This window comes from Sesamum indicum, linkage group LG1 (assembly GCF_026168435.1).
Source record: "Sesamum indicum cultivar Baizhima isolate 11 linkage group LG1, ASM2616843v1, whole genome shotgun sequence".
Classification (NCBI taxonomy): Eukaryota; Viridiplantae; Streptophyta; class Magnoliopsida; order Lamiales; family Pedaliaceae; genus Sesamum; species Sesamum indicum.
The window spans coordinates 2,872,778-2,890,207 of record NC_142657.1 but is presented as its reverse complement, the minus strand read 5'-3'; the positions used below and the strand labels follow the sequence as shown (position 1 = coordinate 2,890,207).

At 32.9% G+C, this 17,430-nt stretch overlaps 1 protein-coding gene, 1 long non-coding RNA gene and 1 pseudogene across 2 annotated transcripts; 1 reads left to right on the top strand and 2 right to left on the bottom strand.

Moving 5' to 3' along the window:
• Nucleotides 1-510: 510 nt before the first annotated feature.
• Nucleotides 511-1,536, bottom strand: LOC105155573 (uncharacterized). The gene is made up of 2 exons (XM_011071466.3): nucleotides 1,380-1,536; nucleotides 511-1,291 (listed from the first exon to the last, which is right to left on the bottom strand). The coding sequence occupies exons 1-2, from the start codon at nucleotides 1,437-1,439 to the stop codon at nucleotides 698-700; spliced, it is 654 nt and encodes a 217-aa protein (XP_011069768.1). The 5' UTR covers nucleotides 1,440-1,536; the 3' UTR covers nucleotides 511-697.
• Nucleotides 1,537-7,601: 6,065 nt separating this feature from the next.
• On the top strand, nucleotides 7,602-9,394 carry LOC105155565 (uncharacterized). Its single transcript, XR_847315.2, has 3 exons — nucleotides 7,602-7,760; nucleotides 8,270-8,337; nucleotides 9,130-9,394. It is a non-coding gene; the product is annotated as an uncharacterized LOC105155565 (long non-coding RNA).
• Nucleotides 9,395-13,016: 3,622 nt separating this feature from the next.
• On the bottom strand, nucleotides 13,017-15,117 carry LOC148789325 (uncharacterized; annotated as a pseudogene).
• Between the last annotated feature and the right edge of the window lie 2,313 nt (nucleotides 15,118-17,430).

Below are 17,430 nucleotides of genomic sequence, written 5' to 3'. Positions count from 1 at the left end.
GACGTGCATGTTCGATGTTGCCTGTGGCTTACACTGTCATCGCCTCCTGCTAAAATGTCCCTTTCTTCATATTTTCTGTGTCGACCCCCAAATATAATTTTCCAGCTTATTAGGTTTAACAGAAAAATTGTGCGCTTAAATCTTCTTTTCTTACTCTATGGTCATTAGATAACCAACTCCACGAGCTCCAGAATATTTTTTTTCTTTTAAGAAAAAAAGAATCTCTTGATTTCAGAAATTTTGCCTGTACCTCTTAATAGTTGTGTTATAAATTATGGTTCTTTTTTCTGATCCTTCAGTTTTCAGGGTGATCTGTAATGTAAAAAAGTACTGCAGAATTTGTCGGAATCGAGGAGCTTTTTTTGATATATACACTCCTTTTTACTTTACCGTAGATTTTGGCAGCAGAATGATGCCTCGTTGAAGTATAATCATTTTAGTTTCTTTCTTTTTAAACATTGATAATGCAGGGAAACTAGAGAGACCCACTCAGTGATAATCATACGTAGCTACACCAAGATTTCACTTCTATCATATTACTCGCAAGAACCAGTATTACCTACAGTACAAAATACTGCCCATCAATCTATACACAATTTTTCACAAGTTATATGCAGAACCAACAATAAAAGAACAAAAAAATGTCACATCTAAGTCTAACTCCAACCCACTACGTGCATTTCTACGGACAAAACAATCATTTCCGGATGACAAACTCTTCACCTGAATCCTGATCAATGCGTTTTATCCACCTGCTCCGGCCCTTCTCTCTGCCGGAGCTTCCTCCCGTCGCTCCAACATGAGCTACATCCAACCCTTTCCCCACCGGCAAAAGTACCGAACGGACAACCCTCGACCTCCCATCCAGCACGCTACTCCACCTGAAATCCGAGCCAGCTCTCGAGCTTGCGTTTGTGCACACCAGAACAGCCCCTCTTTCGCCTAGTTTAGCAGCTCTTATCACCCTCCCGAACTCATTGTTTCCCTTGCAGTCCACAACAAGAAAATCAATCCCTTCTAGTCCATCCATTGCTTCTTCGGCATCCCCTACTATCGTCTCACAGGCCGACCGCCCAAATCGTCTCATCCCTTCTGCATACTCTTCCCTTGACTCTTCATCAGGAACTATACAAATGTGTTTTCCCCCTGTGTGGTGAGCAGCAACTGCCAGGCCGACGCTGGTGGCGATCTCACCGCCCCTCGACCACGTCTCCACTACTAGTCCGGCGTTCCATCCTGCTGCCATGGCCGAGACAACCTCCGCTACACTTGGTTCTTGGGAAACCTCACACTGCACAACAACTAACAGCAATTTAGTTTCCTTCCCTTTTAAAGGAACAACATACGAACTAAACTACCTCTGTTGGGTTCATACTAACCGATTTTACAGTGTCGAGGTATGCTTTTAAGGCTCTCTCCGGGGACCAAATTAGCTTCATTTCCTCCTTCAACCTTTTTCTTGTGCTTTAAGTCGTGCTTTTCTCTGCCTTGAATGCTCAAAGCGGTGCATGATGCAAATGAAATGTGGAGAAATCGGGTTTTTATATGAGACAGAGACAGAAATCCACTCGGAAAAATTCATGTCATCAAAACCGTTGACAAATTAATCCAGCCAAATCCAACGTGTGGATTGGCATTGAACTGGTTTCATGTATCCGCTATTGTTTTCCCTGTGCTGTAGCAGCCTCAATTAGAATATTATATATATACATATACACAAAATTATATTTTTGGTCCTATAATTTACTCAATTTATACATCTAGTCTTTTTCTTGACAAATTTAATCCTGAGCATCTCACATTTACTCATCTTTTGACAAATTCAGTCCTATGTTGGCAATTTTGATCCTTTTCAAACTATAATAAGTCTCATTTTTTGTCTTTTGACTTAGGTCGTTAGGAACTAAATTGTCAACACATGACTAAATTTGACAAAACATAACCAAATGTGAGATGCTTAGGACTAAGTTCATTAAAAAAAGGACTAAATGTGTAAATTGAGTGAGCTACAGGACCAAAAGTGCTAAAGACCTAAAATTACAGGATCAAAAATGTAATTTTGTCTATATATATTAGTATAATATAGCTATGTTTTTTATGCCGTATTGCTTAATATTTAGGTTATCTAATCAACGCGGTGGAGTTTATGGTGCAATCCCTTTTATTTTTCCTGTTGCAAGCAATCGTACAATAACTGTCATTTAATTATATTAAAAGACTTTGTGTCGAAAATATTAAGATATATTAATTGTCGTTCTCACATTTCATCATTATATATATGTGTAAATAATGTAAGAATAATTGCTCCCTAATTCTTATCTCTTACGAGATCATCGATTTTAAATATGATAAGTTATATGTCTGATCATAATTAAGTTTTCGAACAAAATGTGATTATTATTCTTTGGTAAGTCAAAGTATATATATATATATATATATATATACTTGTTCGATTAATCACACAAAATTCTTATTTAATATGGTACGTTACGTGTCAATCGTATTCATTAAATTTTTCTTTATTTAGGTCTAAAGTTGGATTTCCTCAATAAAAAGTAAAATATACTCGATAAAGTAAAATTTTGATTTAATTTAGGGATAATTACACCGCTCTTCTATGTAATTTTTTTTGTGCTTGAAAAATTACATCTAGTACTCCTGGCGTTTATTTTTATCTAACCAATATATTCATTAATCAGTCGAAATTCATTGCTTATATTGGCAAAAAAAAAAATTAATGAAAATTCATATTTATCCCTAATTAATTTATTACTGATTTATTATATATAGGTCAAACAAAGTTTTTATTAATCGAACTACTCTTATATTTTCACACACTAATACATGTGAGGAATAATCTTAACCCTTATGTGGGTAGTTTGGTCACACGCTAATTTGTCAAATAGAGACAAACGTTAGAAGTACTGAATGTAAACTTTCAAACCACAAGAGGTATACGTTTAATTACAACAAGAGATAGTTATGCTCCCTTCCCCTAAGATTTGGTGCAATTACACTTAGACCCCCTGTGGTCTGAAAAATTACATCTATTACCTCTAAAATTTATTTTTGTGTAACAAATAAGGCCGTCTACTAGTCAAAATTTACTGATATTTAATAAAAAAAACTGGATAAAAATGCAAATGTACCCTAATTGACTTATTTCCTATTTGTACAAGGTCAAATAAATTATTCTATAATCAAATTACCTTTATATATTTTCACAAGTTAATGTATATGACGAGGTATATCTTCATCGTGATAAGGGTAGTTTAGTTCGGAAAAAATTATTTGACCCGCAATAAGTCGGTAATAAGTCAATTGATGATAAAAATATATTTTCATTCATTTGTTTAATAATATCAACAAAATCAGTGGATTTTAAATAAAGAAGAAATGAAAATAAATCGCACGGCTACTAAATTTAATTTTCATACCATAAGAGAGGATAGTGTAATTATCTTGAACACCGAACCTCATGAAATGGATGTAATTATCCTTTTAATTTAATTAAGTTACGTGCCGTCACAATTATTAAATTTTCTTTTATTCTTTGAAACTTAGGCCTAATTTGGATATAAATAAAAGAGTGGCATGCAAAAATAATCTAAATTAAAGTGCAAACATTAGGTCAAGATTACGTAATAAGTAGGAAATTGATTGAGCATTAGCATAGTGGGATCGCATCAATTAGCCCACAGGAAACAGTTTTGCATCCAGACAGGCTGGGCCCATCAAGGCCGTCCGTGTGCATCACAGCAACTTCACCAAATAAATAATCAACGGTGTGCTGACATTCCAAGCAAAATCTAAGCGAGTATGGGCCGCCACTAGGTTGACTTCCAAATATAACTACTCGGTGCCATTGGTTGAATTGATCGCCACGTAATGCAGACGTCTGATGATAGTTGACCAGGGCCACACCTGATCTCTGAATGTACGGTCACAATTTTGGGAGAATTTTTTATTGTAAATTGTATCCCATCTTCTAATTTTTTCGGATAAATTAATACGATCACCCCTAAAATTTTGTATAATTATGAATATTTTTTATTTTTTTTAAAAAAATAATCAATACTTTCTTATTTCTAACGACGATATAACAATTAGTCCACTCTGTTAGTCTCTTTTGGACTTTCATCCCTTTTTGTGTGCTGAACTAAACAAACTGCCGTTGTGGCTTAAGAACTATAATTTTATTTATTTTTAAGATTTTTTTAATTCTTTTATAGACTAAGTGGAAAATTTTTTAAATTTTTCCGTCCACCCCGTCTGATTTTCTTATAAAGTTTTAATTTTTTTTAAAAAAAAAATACAGTAAGAGCAAAGTTGACAATATCATACCTCCATCCAATGGTTACATAATTTCATTGAGCATCAGGAGGTATTTAAAAATTTTTAAATAACAAGAAGGTGTTCGTAATTATACTAAATCTCATACGAGGTCGTTTTTTTTAATATACGTATATTATGTGTGTAATTTTTTTTATATATTAAATATAATGGGGGATAAATTATGATTTACAATAAAAAAAAAAATCCCATCCACATAATTTCTTCTCAAGTATTGCCCAACAAAAGTAGATAAGTATGAAGAATATTTCCTAACAAATTCTAAGGTCTTCCATGTTTTCTTTAGGCAAATGTGATATGGCTATTAATCAACATTGAAAGTACTGTATCTTATATTATTCATAGTATTTTTTAACTGACTCCAAATATTATTTGCTAGTTTTTGGTGAGTAGTATTTATAGTTATTATGTCAAATGTAATTATTAATTATTAGACGGGAAAAGTATTATTTTAGACTGTTAAGTATGCCTAATTTTAATTTTAGTCCGATAATTATGTCCATTTTTGTTTAGGTTCAGTAACTTACGAAATTACTTACTTTTAGTCCTCTGTCAGATTTTCGAACAATTTTACCCCTATGCAATTTTTGAAAGGCAGTTTTAGTCCATATACGCTCTTAGGGATAAAATTGTACGAAAATCTGCCAGAGGACTAAAAATAAGCAATTTCATAAGTTACTGAATCTAAACAAAAATAGACATAGTTATCGGACTAAAATTAAAATTAGGCATACTTAGCGGACTGAATAATACTTTTCCCTTATTAGACTTTAATAATTATTCTTTTTTCAAATATTTTACTGATCAAACATAAGTAGCGTCCGTGTTCAAGGTTTGGTCAACCGACCAAATTAAGCGAAATTGAAAAAAAATTGTCAAGTGTTTGACTTTTATTTTTACGAAAATTTGTATTTGATCTGATTTTAATTTTCAATATTGAATATGAATATTAGTTTTGTATATTTTATTTTATTTTATGTACATATGTTTATATCTATAATTGCTTTATACAGTATTTTGTTATTTTACTTAATAAATAAATAAATAATATAACTACAATTTTTAATATTTAAGTTTTAACTATTTTACAATTTTTTGTAAAAGAATTTATTTTTACAGATCAAATTGAAATTTCAAAAAAAAAATCAATAATTATAAAAATTGAACAAATTTATTTCAGTTTGATATTTGGTATGGTATTTTAGAGTGTCAAAGTTTTGATTTACTAAAATTTTATTCGATTTAATTTTATTGAATAAAACCCCTTAAAAGCAATATTTAATAAATGTGTCACTACAAAAAATGATCTTATAGCAACGGAATTTTTGCAATGGATACGTCCCGCTGCAAATTTACAATGGCTTTTGCCACGACTTTGCAACGAGTTGCAATTTTTTTTAATTTTCATGGCAAATTCCAGTGCAGGGAAAAACCACGCCCAGGCAAAACAAGACCATGAAAATGTACATGATCTCCCTTTTTAATTATGAATACTTTAATATTTAACACTTTTATTTGGTGAATCGTGTTGAATTATCTTTATTATATGTAGTTTTGCTTAAATATTTATCATATTTGAATTTATAAATTATTAAATTTAAATTAAATATAATTTTATTATTAAATATTAAATTTCAAAATTATGAAAAAAATTAAAATGATTATGTTGCAAATGTTATTGCAAAGAAAAACTATTTGCAGCGAATTGTCATTAAAAAAATGCATTGCAATTTTGCAATGGCTTCTATTACAAATGTCCTTGTAAACGAAAATGACTTTGCAACAGATTTAGAAATATTTCGTTGCAAAATTTGTTACGTAATATCATTGTGAAAAATGCATTGCAGTATTGCAACAACTTTCGTTGCAAATGCCATTTTAAATGAAAATTATTTTGGAACGAATTATATTAAAATATTTTGTTGCAATATTTGCAATGGACTATTGTTGGAAAAAACACGTTCCAATATTGCAATGACTCTTCGTTGCAAATATTGTTGTAAACAAAAAATATTTTGCAACGAGATGGCCATCAACTTTGCCACGAATATATCTTTGCACAATATGAAAAGTCAAAATTTTTGATTCGGATTTTGCAACGAAAGTTTACAATGGATAAATAATCATGGCAAAATTATGCAACAACCAAAAAAATTATTGCTATATAATAGTGACACCTATAGCAACGAACAACATTCCGTTGCAAAAGGCCATGGCTAATCTATTTTGCAACTAAGCATGAAATCCGTTGAAAATATATATTGCTATGAGCCTATCTTTTTGTAGTTGATGTGGTTGAGGTTTTTTGGTGTGCAATTGTGCCGAGATAAAATTCTCGATTTATTCCTTGGTAAAAAAACCTTAACCGCATCCGTAGTTGATTTGTTTTCAAGTAAAAGTCCACATACCAAATAAATTAATAACTATAATTCTGTGAGTCTCTTTAAAGTTTCAAGAAACGTTCTATAATCTAAACTATACTAGCGTAATCCCTGTGTCATGCATTGAATCGAAGTTAATTGTCATCATAAACTAAGAATATATTTATTCTAATCAGATATTATGATTTTTTTTCTCGGACACCAATATTGTTGGAAAATTTTGATGGCCCATGACCAAAAATAGGTAGGCCAAATGCACCCGCTTGAAAGGCTCATGGTTTTATGGCCCAAGCCCACAACTCAAGACCCGAGCCACCCGACCCGGTTTGACTCACTACATAAATGTGATTTACCCTACCATTTCTACCGTCCATTTTCTTCTCCCATTTTACAGCACCTTCTCCTCTGCTCTCTCTCTTCTTCATTTCTTGTGGTTTTCCCATGCTTGTTGGGACTTCAACCGCCATCATTTTACCTTGGCACCTGGAACCAAAGCCACCTTAAATATGTTGTCGCTCGTGGTTGTGGGTAACTTAGTGTGTGAATCACTAAGTGTGCGAAAAAGGGGCGTTTGTGGCCAAAGGTGTGACGCCCCAAAAATTATAATATATAATTGGAAGATTAATTGGTAAATTTTTATGAAATTTAGTTAATTAGTACATAAATTATGGGCCATAATTAGAATATAATAAAGCTTGAACGAATTAAATTGGAGTTCGTTATAATATTTTGTGACAATTTCTATTAATTAAGAAATTAGGAAGGACGTAAATGGTATTTTGAGAAAAGTTTAATTAAATAAATAAAATAATAACATTATTATATATATGTAAGTAATAATATATATATGTATATGTATATAGATGAAAGAGTAGAGAAAGAGATGAGAGTGGGCTGTGGCCCACCTGCCACCGCCTCACCCTCTCTTTCCTTTTCTTTTCTTTTATTTTGTAGTTGTATACACATACAAATATACACATAACACACACACACAAGTTCAGCGAAAAGAAAGAGGAAGAAACAAAGGTACGAATTGTAATTTAATTTTTATAAATTTATATAATTATATTATTTAATTAGTCCGTTTATTAAATATTGTTTATACTAAGTGATGTACTATTTAATCGGAATAATTTACGAGTTTGGCTATTTAAAATAGTGTCGGATTAAATATCAAATCGGATATAAAGATGATATCGTTGGTTAATTAAATTATTAAATTTATTAGATTTGAATATTGCTATAGCTAATTGATACGATTCCATCGGAATTGTTAACTAGATATGCAATTCTACATATTGTATGTAATTAAATTGTATAGTAGCGAGAAATTGATAACAAATTCATAGAAATATTTCAAAAATTATATTTAATAAATGGTATATTAATAAAGAGGAAAAACGAAAATTTGTATTTTGATAGAAATGAAATATTAAAGAATTATTAGAAATTGTACGAATAATATTTAATATTATATTTAAAAGAAATTATGATATTCTCGATATATTAACTGTATATGGTATAACTCATTATAGGATACGGGGGTAAAGTGAAAAGACCGAACCACTACCTATTGAATAGATAAAGGCGTGGTAAGGGCGAGGTAAGTAAATAATTAGTATTATCTATATATGTCTTCTTTATTTATGGTTTTACTGTTATCTGAATTTGTGGTTCATGCTGATGTTGATTTATCTGAAAGTATATGAGTGATGGATGATTTGATTTGATTAACGGTATTGTATGCGTGGAATGAGGAAATGCGTTGAAATATATGATCGTTGTCTGATATATTGTGGATGTCTGGAATGAGAATATGTTGCTATATTATTTTACGTTACTAGTTGCTTACAAGAATGGTGATATGTGGAAATGAGGGAGTGGTGAAAATTGAATATAATTGTGGTGTGAATGCTCCTTGATGTGTTGAAAAGCCTATAAGGCAATATGAAAAGTGCTATGTGCGAAAAGAAAGTGCTATGTACGAAAAGAAAATGCTATGTGCGAAATGAAGCAGCTATGTGCGAAAAGAAAATGTTATGTGCGAAATGAGATTGATGAGCCGGCTATCAAGGGGGTTCACTAAAATTTATATAACGGTGAGATTGAGTTGTCGGGAAAAACACAAATCACCTTCTGGTAAGCAAACTAGGAAAAAATGGAGTTTGATTGATTGTCTTGTTATGAGATAGTCATGTGGTGTAATAAAGATGATTATGTGGAAGCAAATTGATTGTATTCCATGCGTGTAGCATATTTATCTTGTTTGGGTTGTGTTTTATGCATCTTGCCTATTTATCTTGTTTGAGGTTATATGTGGTATACATATATAGATAGGGCTGGTTATTTGCTTACTGAGTGACGGGCTCACTCCCCTGCTGACATTTTCTTTCAGGAATAGACTTTGAGGTGTCTGACTGTTGAAGAATAGGTCCACGCGCTATACTCAGGCAGGTCGGGCCAGTATGCTGTTTTCTCCTCGTTGTCAGTTAGAGTACAGATCATATTTTATTGTATAGAGAGAGCGTAAGCATGGAGATTACCAGTGATGGACTACTTGTAGTGTTTTATGTGCATATATGATGATGTAGGTTCATTACGCTTGTTATGACGTTGGGGTTATGTATACATATGGCATATGGGTTAAATTATTATGTGCATTTATGTTTATAAATACAGGGATTACTATAAGTATGATGTTTAGCGTAGATATAGCACTTGTAGCGAAGGGGGTGCTACAAAAGGGCTTAGTACCGAACTTGAGCAACCGTGGGTGTATTTTAGGTTGCCGATCTCCGTGATCGTGAATAAAGCCAAAATACGAATTTGGCTCTCTAAGCCTCTTAGTGTTCGGTTTTATACTGCTTTTACTTTGTGTATGTAAATCTATAATTTTCATAACCATTTGTAATTTAAGGGTTTAATACCCACTTATTCTGTAATAGTAATTAGGACCTACACCCAACAGTGGTATCAGAGCCTGAGTTCTATCTCGAAGATCTTACGGTATATCTCACCTTTTTCTCGCTTAGCGCAATTTTTTGTTGTGATAAATTTGGTGCTATTTCCTTTGTTGATATTATAATATTTGCTGAAAATATTCAATAAGAACCGCCATGTTTTCTATTGAAACTTGCTGTTATTTCTGATATCGCTTTGTGCAAATTTTTTTTGAAAATTATCCTCTATAATTGTACGAAATTATTCTCGGCTTTGTGCTACTATCTTCCTGAAATTTTATTACTCTTAACTGTGGTTTAATTCCCCGTGAACTCCCACTTGGCCAGACCCTTGAGGTCGTCGGGTATTAGGTTGGAAGACCTCGATTTTTAATCTGCAAAAATTGTGTGATTTTCTTTTGAATCTGTTGCAAATAATCCGTTTTTTGTATACTTAGTATTCTTGCTATTATTGTTGTGAATAAGCATTTGCATTCTTGAAATTCTTGCTTATAACCATTTACTGTCTTCAAAATTCTTGTGTGCACTTGTGTTTAGACTAGGGGGATTTTGAATTTTCTGACTCGAACTCGAGCTCAAGATGATTTTTTTTTTTTTATTATTATTATATTAAATGAAATTATGAGAATCACCAATTTTTTACATAAATTTATAAGTAATAAAAAAGATTGTATAGTGTATACTATATTATAAATATACCAAAATATAGTATGAAATTTTAATTTATTGTTCTAAATATAAACTACTGATCAGTTTAGTACTAATATAATTAGTAAAATGTACAAAAAAAAAATCATACTGAATAATTTAAAATTATAGAAAAGTATCAATTATTTAAACTAATGAAAATTGAAATATATAAGAATATTTTATAGTTCAAATTAATATATGTTCACAATGCAGTAAATTTATATATTTATAAATGTTAGATTACATTGATGTTACTATTATCATACATTGTTGAATAACATAGGTTAATCGGACCATCAAAATTCAGATCAGACCGTTAGATATGATCAAACTTACAAAAGAATACTTTTGGTAAAGTTTTAGACTTATTGGATATACGGATATCAAGATATCGTACTCGCAACATAAGAATAATCATTCAAGTCGGTGTATCGTAGAATCAGGCCATGTAATTTTAAATCAGACTGTCTGATATGATCTAAGGACATAGTTTTATATATATTTAAATTTGGTGTGAATCGAGTGCCTAAACTTTAAGATATCGTAATTGTTGATTAAATTTTTTGATCTCATTATATATATAATAAAATAATAATTAAAATAATTAAAATTGTCCAACCATCACTATTATTATCATTATCATTATTTTTAGATTAATTAATAAAAATCACTAAATTTTGACATAAATTTATAATAATAAAATAGATTGCATAATGCATAGTATGTATCCTGATATAAATATAAAACTCAAAAATAGATAAAAAAATTAAGTAAATTACTTGTCAATTTAATAAAAGTATAATGTAATACAAATATATATTAAAATATAACATAAAGTTTATATATGTCATATGAAACAATAATTTGAATTACAAAAAATATTATAATTTACTAAGATGTTGATTAAATTTATTTTTATAGAAAGATTAAATATATAAATAAAAGTACCATAATTTATTATTATCGAAAATAAAGTATATGATATTAATTAATAATTATAATATATGGTCAATTTTTATTATAAAATTGATCAAATATTAAATATATAAAAAATTTAAACATAAAAAATATATAAAATAATAAAGAAATAGAAAAAGCTTGTAAACTTGTGAACAGAAACAATTGAGCTCGAGCTCAAAATCGAGCCGGCTCGCGAGCTCATCTACTACCCATAGTTTAGACATGCATTTTGTTTTCATTTGAATTGCCTTTAGAAAGTGCATTGAAGCTGTTGCTGTTTTTTGTCAAAATTTTTCAAACACAACTTTTGAAAGTTGTTTTTAAAGAAACTGAAACAGTGGTATTATTGCTAGTTATTGCCATTATTGTCATGAATAAGTATTATGGCTGAAAGTTGATTACTTAACAAAAAAATTCAAAAACTGTTTTTGGAAAAGGCTTTTTCGAATTTTTTGAAAACTGGTTTTGGGAAGAAAGGATTAATTTGGAAAAGTTTTTTTTTTTGTTTTTTTGTAAGAAAGGATTAATTTGATAATTTTATAAATTTAAGGGACTAAAGTGATAAAATCAAATTTATTGACCATTTTACCATCCAACGAGTCAAAATCTTGCCTTTTTCGTCGAAAAATTGTCAGAGGGACCAAACTGAGATGAAAATTAAAGTTTAATGATGCTAAAGTAAAAAATTAAATTTGAGGGACTAAAGTGATTCTAAATGAAAACTTAAGGAACCAAATATAGTATTTACCCTTAAAAATAAATATTAGTTGAATGCATTTTTTGTAATGTATAATTCGTTGTAGATCGTAAAATAATATAATTGGATGAGAAAATTAATAATATAGATGAACATATTCTTTGTCTTATACAGTTCATTTTATATTGAAAACTACATTAAGATATTTAAATCTAAACTGATATTATTTATTAAAAAAATAAAATATTAGTTGAATCATAAATATATTTACGTCTAATTAAATTTAAGTTATTTAACTCTAATTAATAATTGCTAACTAAAATAAAAATACAATTATTTGCAGTTAAAAGAAAAGACTTAAACATAAAAGTCAAACCTCAGGGTAGGGGTGGGGCAGTTCAGAGTACGGGACCGGAAAAAATTAGGCAGAGAGGGTCTTGGGTCTGGTCAGACCCATACAAAATCCAACCCGTTGCCATCACTAGGTGATGGGCAATATTCAGCAACACAAATGGCCGATCCAAAAGTATCCGTAATAACATCAAATTAGTTTAATATATAAAACAACAATCTTAATATTAATGCATCACACAAAAGATTGATAGTTACCTATGAGCTAACCATCAAAATTGATGAAGGATCCTGTATCTTTCAATCTCACAATATGCTATAAATAACGTAAAAACTCATCATTTTGTTTGAAGCTTTTTAATCTTTGCCACATAGCCAAATATCAGTTGATAGAAATGTGGTATAATTTTTATATATGAAATAACGTGTAACAGAAAAAGAAGGTTTACCTTATTATCAACAAACACCATTTTCAGACATCTATGTTATGTTATATGGCAATAGATCCACAAATCTGACCAGTTGGACTTTAATATTAAAATAGCAACAGTTTATTCATGAACTGCAGCAAGTACTTCATTATACACAATATTTTTGGTATAGTTTGGAGGTATTATTCCTTCTTTATTTCAAGTAAAGATCTTCAAGCTTAATGGATGTGTCATACGTGAATACATGATTTGGTAAGTACAATCCTACTCTATTAAATGTTTGTCCTTGACTCTTCTTGATGGTCATTGCAAATGCCAAATTTCACTGGAAATTGTCTTTTCTTGAATCGAATGCATGTTTGTGATTCTGTCGTTGTCAAAACCATGGGCGGAATCAAAACTTCTTCGCCCATATGAGATCTAGTGATGATGTGTGCCTCAAGTACTTTATCACCTATTTTCAATGATTGATTCAAATTCCGAAGAAGCATTTTAGGTGCCCCTTCCTTGGTTCTAAGTGATGATCAGATATCTTTATTGAATGTAGTAATTTCGGAGGGTTCATATGTTGTTCACAGGCACTCATTTCATTAGGACTTAATGTGTCTGCTCTACAAAATTATCCAACTTCCCTAGGAAGCATAGATAACATCATGGAATTGATCACATCGATCGACACACTGTTCTTGGGAGCTAAAATAGCTCTTTCTTTCAAATAAGTAGCGTCACTGTACATACATCCAGTTGGGGGTAAATAGAGTTCATCAGCTGCAATAAATAATTATCACCATGTTTTAGTAAGTCTTTTAAAGTCTTATTCATTGCTTCAAAATCACAACGATTAATTATGGGTGCTTCATCCAAAATTGTCATTGATGTATTTTGAATTAGATGTCCTAAATCAAATTTTGAATTGACGGGACAATGAGGTATTTCGACTAACTTAAACGGGACTTCAAATCATGAATACGTTTGTTTTGCCTCCTAGTAATAACAATGCGGACATATATCCAGATGACGCAACTGATAAGATAAATCTTGTTTTATGATATGAATTTCGCAATTATTGTTTTCGATAAATATGTCTTTCGAGTTCTACCGCTACCATAACAAAAAATAGACCTCCTCGTATTCTTTCATAAGCTTTAATAATAGCATTGTAAACCCTCAATTTATCATTGTTCAAGCCATTGAAACATGATTCGAATGATTGTTCTTCTATAATGCTATCATATTCACGCTCTTCCCTTATAAGCCTATTTGTTATGTCACTAAAGGATGAAAAGGTAGTAGAGGCATAGGAGGAAAATCTCCAAGTATCTTTCCATTTCTGTGAAGTATATACTCAATCTCATGAAGGCCCCATTCTTTCAAATTTCATCGCTTATATGTATGCTATTATCCACTAATTCTCTTCCAACTCTGTGTGTACAAAGTAATTTTTCATCAAATCAAATAATATATTAATTATCGATTATAATCCTTTTTTATTTATACTTTGGAATTTACTAAACTAATTCTAAGTATAAATAGTTAATTTAACCATGTTCAAGTGTGATCCGTCCAAGAAAAGTTTTCACGAACTCGCCCTGCGACTGTAATTAATTCTTCGAGCAGACCTCTAATCCTGAGAACACAGAAGCGATTAAGCTAGTCTGGTTGGTCCCCGACGAAAACACTCCGACGCCAAAGTTAGAGTTTAGATATCAGAAGAGTGGATAGATAGAGTGATCTTTTCAGTATATATGAACATTACCTTTCAATGAAAATATCCCAGCATATTTATAAACTATCCCCATGCATATTTGCCGCAGATGCTGATAAATAGTAATTGTGCTCAGATCATGCTCCTGGATCGCAGCTAATTGATATTCCTTGATTGGAGCTGCGTGATATCAGCCATGGGAGTACTTAGTGGGATTTTTACCTTTTTAAGAGATTTTATGTGTTGGCAGTCCAGTTTGCCCTTACTGAGGAGTAAATTTGTCTTTAGATAAAATCACCCTCATCATTAGCCCCCCCAGTTCCGCACGCACAGTTTTCTTGCGTGCAGAAGTCGAAAAATTACATCGGGCATTAATTACCTTGATCTGGGAGTGACACGCATTGTCATGGAGCTGCTTCTTCAGGCCGCATTGCCACACGTCGCTTCTGGAATGGCTTTTAATGTTCCGTACAGACTCGTTCATTACCATATATATAAGGAGTTCTCATTCAAATTTCTTACCGGCTCCATTTTCTTCAAGATAGTAGTCTTCCGCTACTCTACTGTTCGAGTTCTCGATCTCCTGCATATAAGGTACAATGTCCTCTTCCAATTCTAGTTCTGATTCAAATTCTTCTTTAGCTACCGTTTCTCATAGAATAGGATCATCTATTCCTCATGAGGGTCCATCTAGGATCAGGTCGCGACATAGGGTGCGTCGCGATCAGCATGTAGAAGAATCTAACTCTGATGATGCCCCTACTTACATTATGCTTGAACATAATCCTTGGGAGGGTATAGTAAGTACTGTTAAACAACAGGTTCACCTCATAAAAGAGAAATACTATATCCCGTAGTTTTGAGGTTATGATTCCGAGGTCCTTTGATCGCATGCATCGTCCACCCTGGGGTTTTTGTGCCTTTTCATTGAACCATTTCGACGCAGGTTCGAGATTACCGCTTGCCCCTATGTAGCTCTGATTCTTAGGCGTCTTGAAATATGCCGTATGCAGTTATCCCCAAATTCCATCCGCCATATAATTCTCTTTACAATCATAATGAGGGTCCATCAATTCGAACCCAACTTCGACAATTTTTGGACCCTGTATTCGTTTACCACTTCGGCTAGATCTGCGGATAGCGGGTTCTTTTACCTATCTGCCCGTAGGGATTGTAGGTATTTGCATCCTCTCACATCAAATGTTGGCCCTTGGAAGGAAAGGTTTATTTTCATTCGTCCTCCTCCGGGTCGAGAATGGCCTTTTAAGTGTGAGTTGGTCTTAGAAAAACTAAAACCTGTAATCGAAAGGGGTGGGTTGGAAGGTGATCAAATTAACAGTCTCACCTCCTACCGGTATGACCCGAAGAAAAATTTTGGTAGAGGTAGTCCTCAGGCTCGCGCATCTCTCTCCTGCACCCATCCCAGTTGAGGGCTCTTTAAGTGAAAGATTCACCTTTTCCTTTTACCCTTTCATGTTGCCATATTCATTCACTAACTTGTTTCAATTCCTTTGCAGACGATATGGTTACCCAAGCTTGCCTTACTCAGCGTATTCATGCTGCCCAAGCCAGAGCAGCTGCAGAATCGATCGCTCCTCCATATGCTACCTCATCCAGACCTGTTGCCGATAGTTCCATGGCTCCAGAGGGCTCTCCACCTAGGAATCCCCTTCCAATTGACATTGGGAGTGAAAACACGCGATCAAGGGGTTTACTTCGAGACGTCTCCCACGAAGTATTGGGGTTACCAAACATATCTCGCACTGATGAATCTAGTCCAGGTGGTTTACTGGGTCGAAGGAGAAGAAAAGGTAAGAGTCCGATGATAACACGCTCGATCTCAGTCTCTTAGAGTTGACCCTTAATCAGATTCTGCTGCCATTGAGGAGCGAAGAAATATGGAAATGTTGAACGATGTTACTAACTATTGGCATAAGGTTTGCGAGGATTTGCAAACTCCTAACCATCTTATTGCCGAGCTGAATGGTGAAAAGCTTATCCCTGATTGGAAGGTGTCTTCTAACAGTACTGTCTTAGGGTCTCAATCGGGTCAAGAAACTTGGGAGTTGTACAATGCGAGCTGTTTGCCTCGCGACCAGGCAACCGTGCTGCAGACCTCTTTTACTTGTCTTGAAAAACACGCTGCTCATTCGTTCATTCAGGTTTCTATTTATCTTCTGCGTTTTTTATTCTTATCTTCTTCTTCTGATGTGAGCATCTTTCTAGGCTACAAACTTTGTTCATGGTCTCTCCCTGAAATGGGCTGGGTTCTGTAGGAACCAAATCATAACTGAACGTAGGAATCACGATCTGCAAGCTAAAGTTCTGGAGGCCTCTGCTCGAGGAGAAGACTTGGAGAATCAACGTGCGACTCTGGAAGCTCGCAGCAAGAAACTAGAGGTGAAAATGTCTTCAGAAATTTCTAAAGCGACTGAGTTGGGGAAGGAAATTGGATTCGCAGCTGGTCATGCAGCCGGGAAGATCGCGGGTGCTATAGAACGTCGAGCGGAATAACTTAACTCGGATGACTTTTCTGCACGCATTCACGAAGCTCGCATCCAAGGTGCTCGTGATTTTATTAAGGCTCCTGCATTTGAAATAGCTTTGGAAATAAATGCTGCAGATTACCTGATCGAAGGTTTTGAAAGATGCAAGGCTCAGGTATCCACTTTGAACAGATTTGCCCCTGAATTTGATGAGACCAAGCTGGATCCAGGTCTAGGTGGTAATATGCAACTTTTCCCTAATGAGGAGGCCCCTCCCCAAGTTGAAGACAAGTTCACTGTTCTCTTGGTTGAGATCGAAAACCATTGATGCCTTAAATGTTGTCCTTTTGTAATTTAGATGTTTGAACTTTTCGTAATTGAATCATGCGATCTATTTAAGAATAGGTAATTATTCT

What these genes read in the sequence shown, in the direction of transcription:
- LOC105155573 (XM_011071466.3), bottom strand. Translation starts at nt 1,439, where the DNA reads ATGAAGCTAATTTGGTCCCCGGAGAGAGCCTTAAAAGCATACCTCGAC. An exon ending in ACCTCGACACTGTAAAATCG is followed by an intron (nt 1,292 to 1,379) that starts GTTAGTATGAAC and finishes GTTGTTGTGCAG; the next exon opens with TGTGAGGTTTCCCAAGAACC.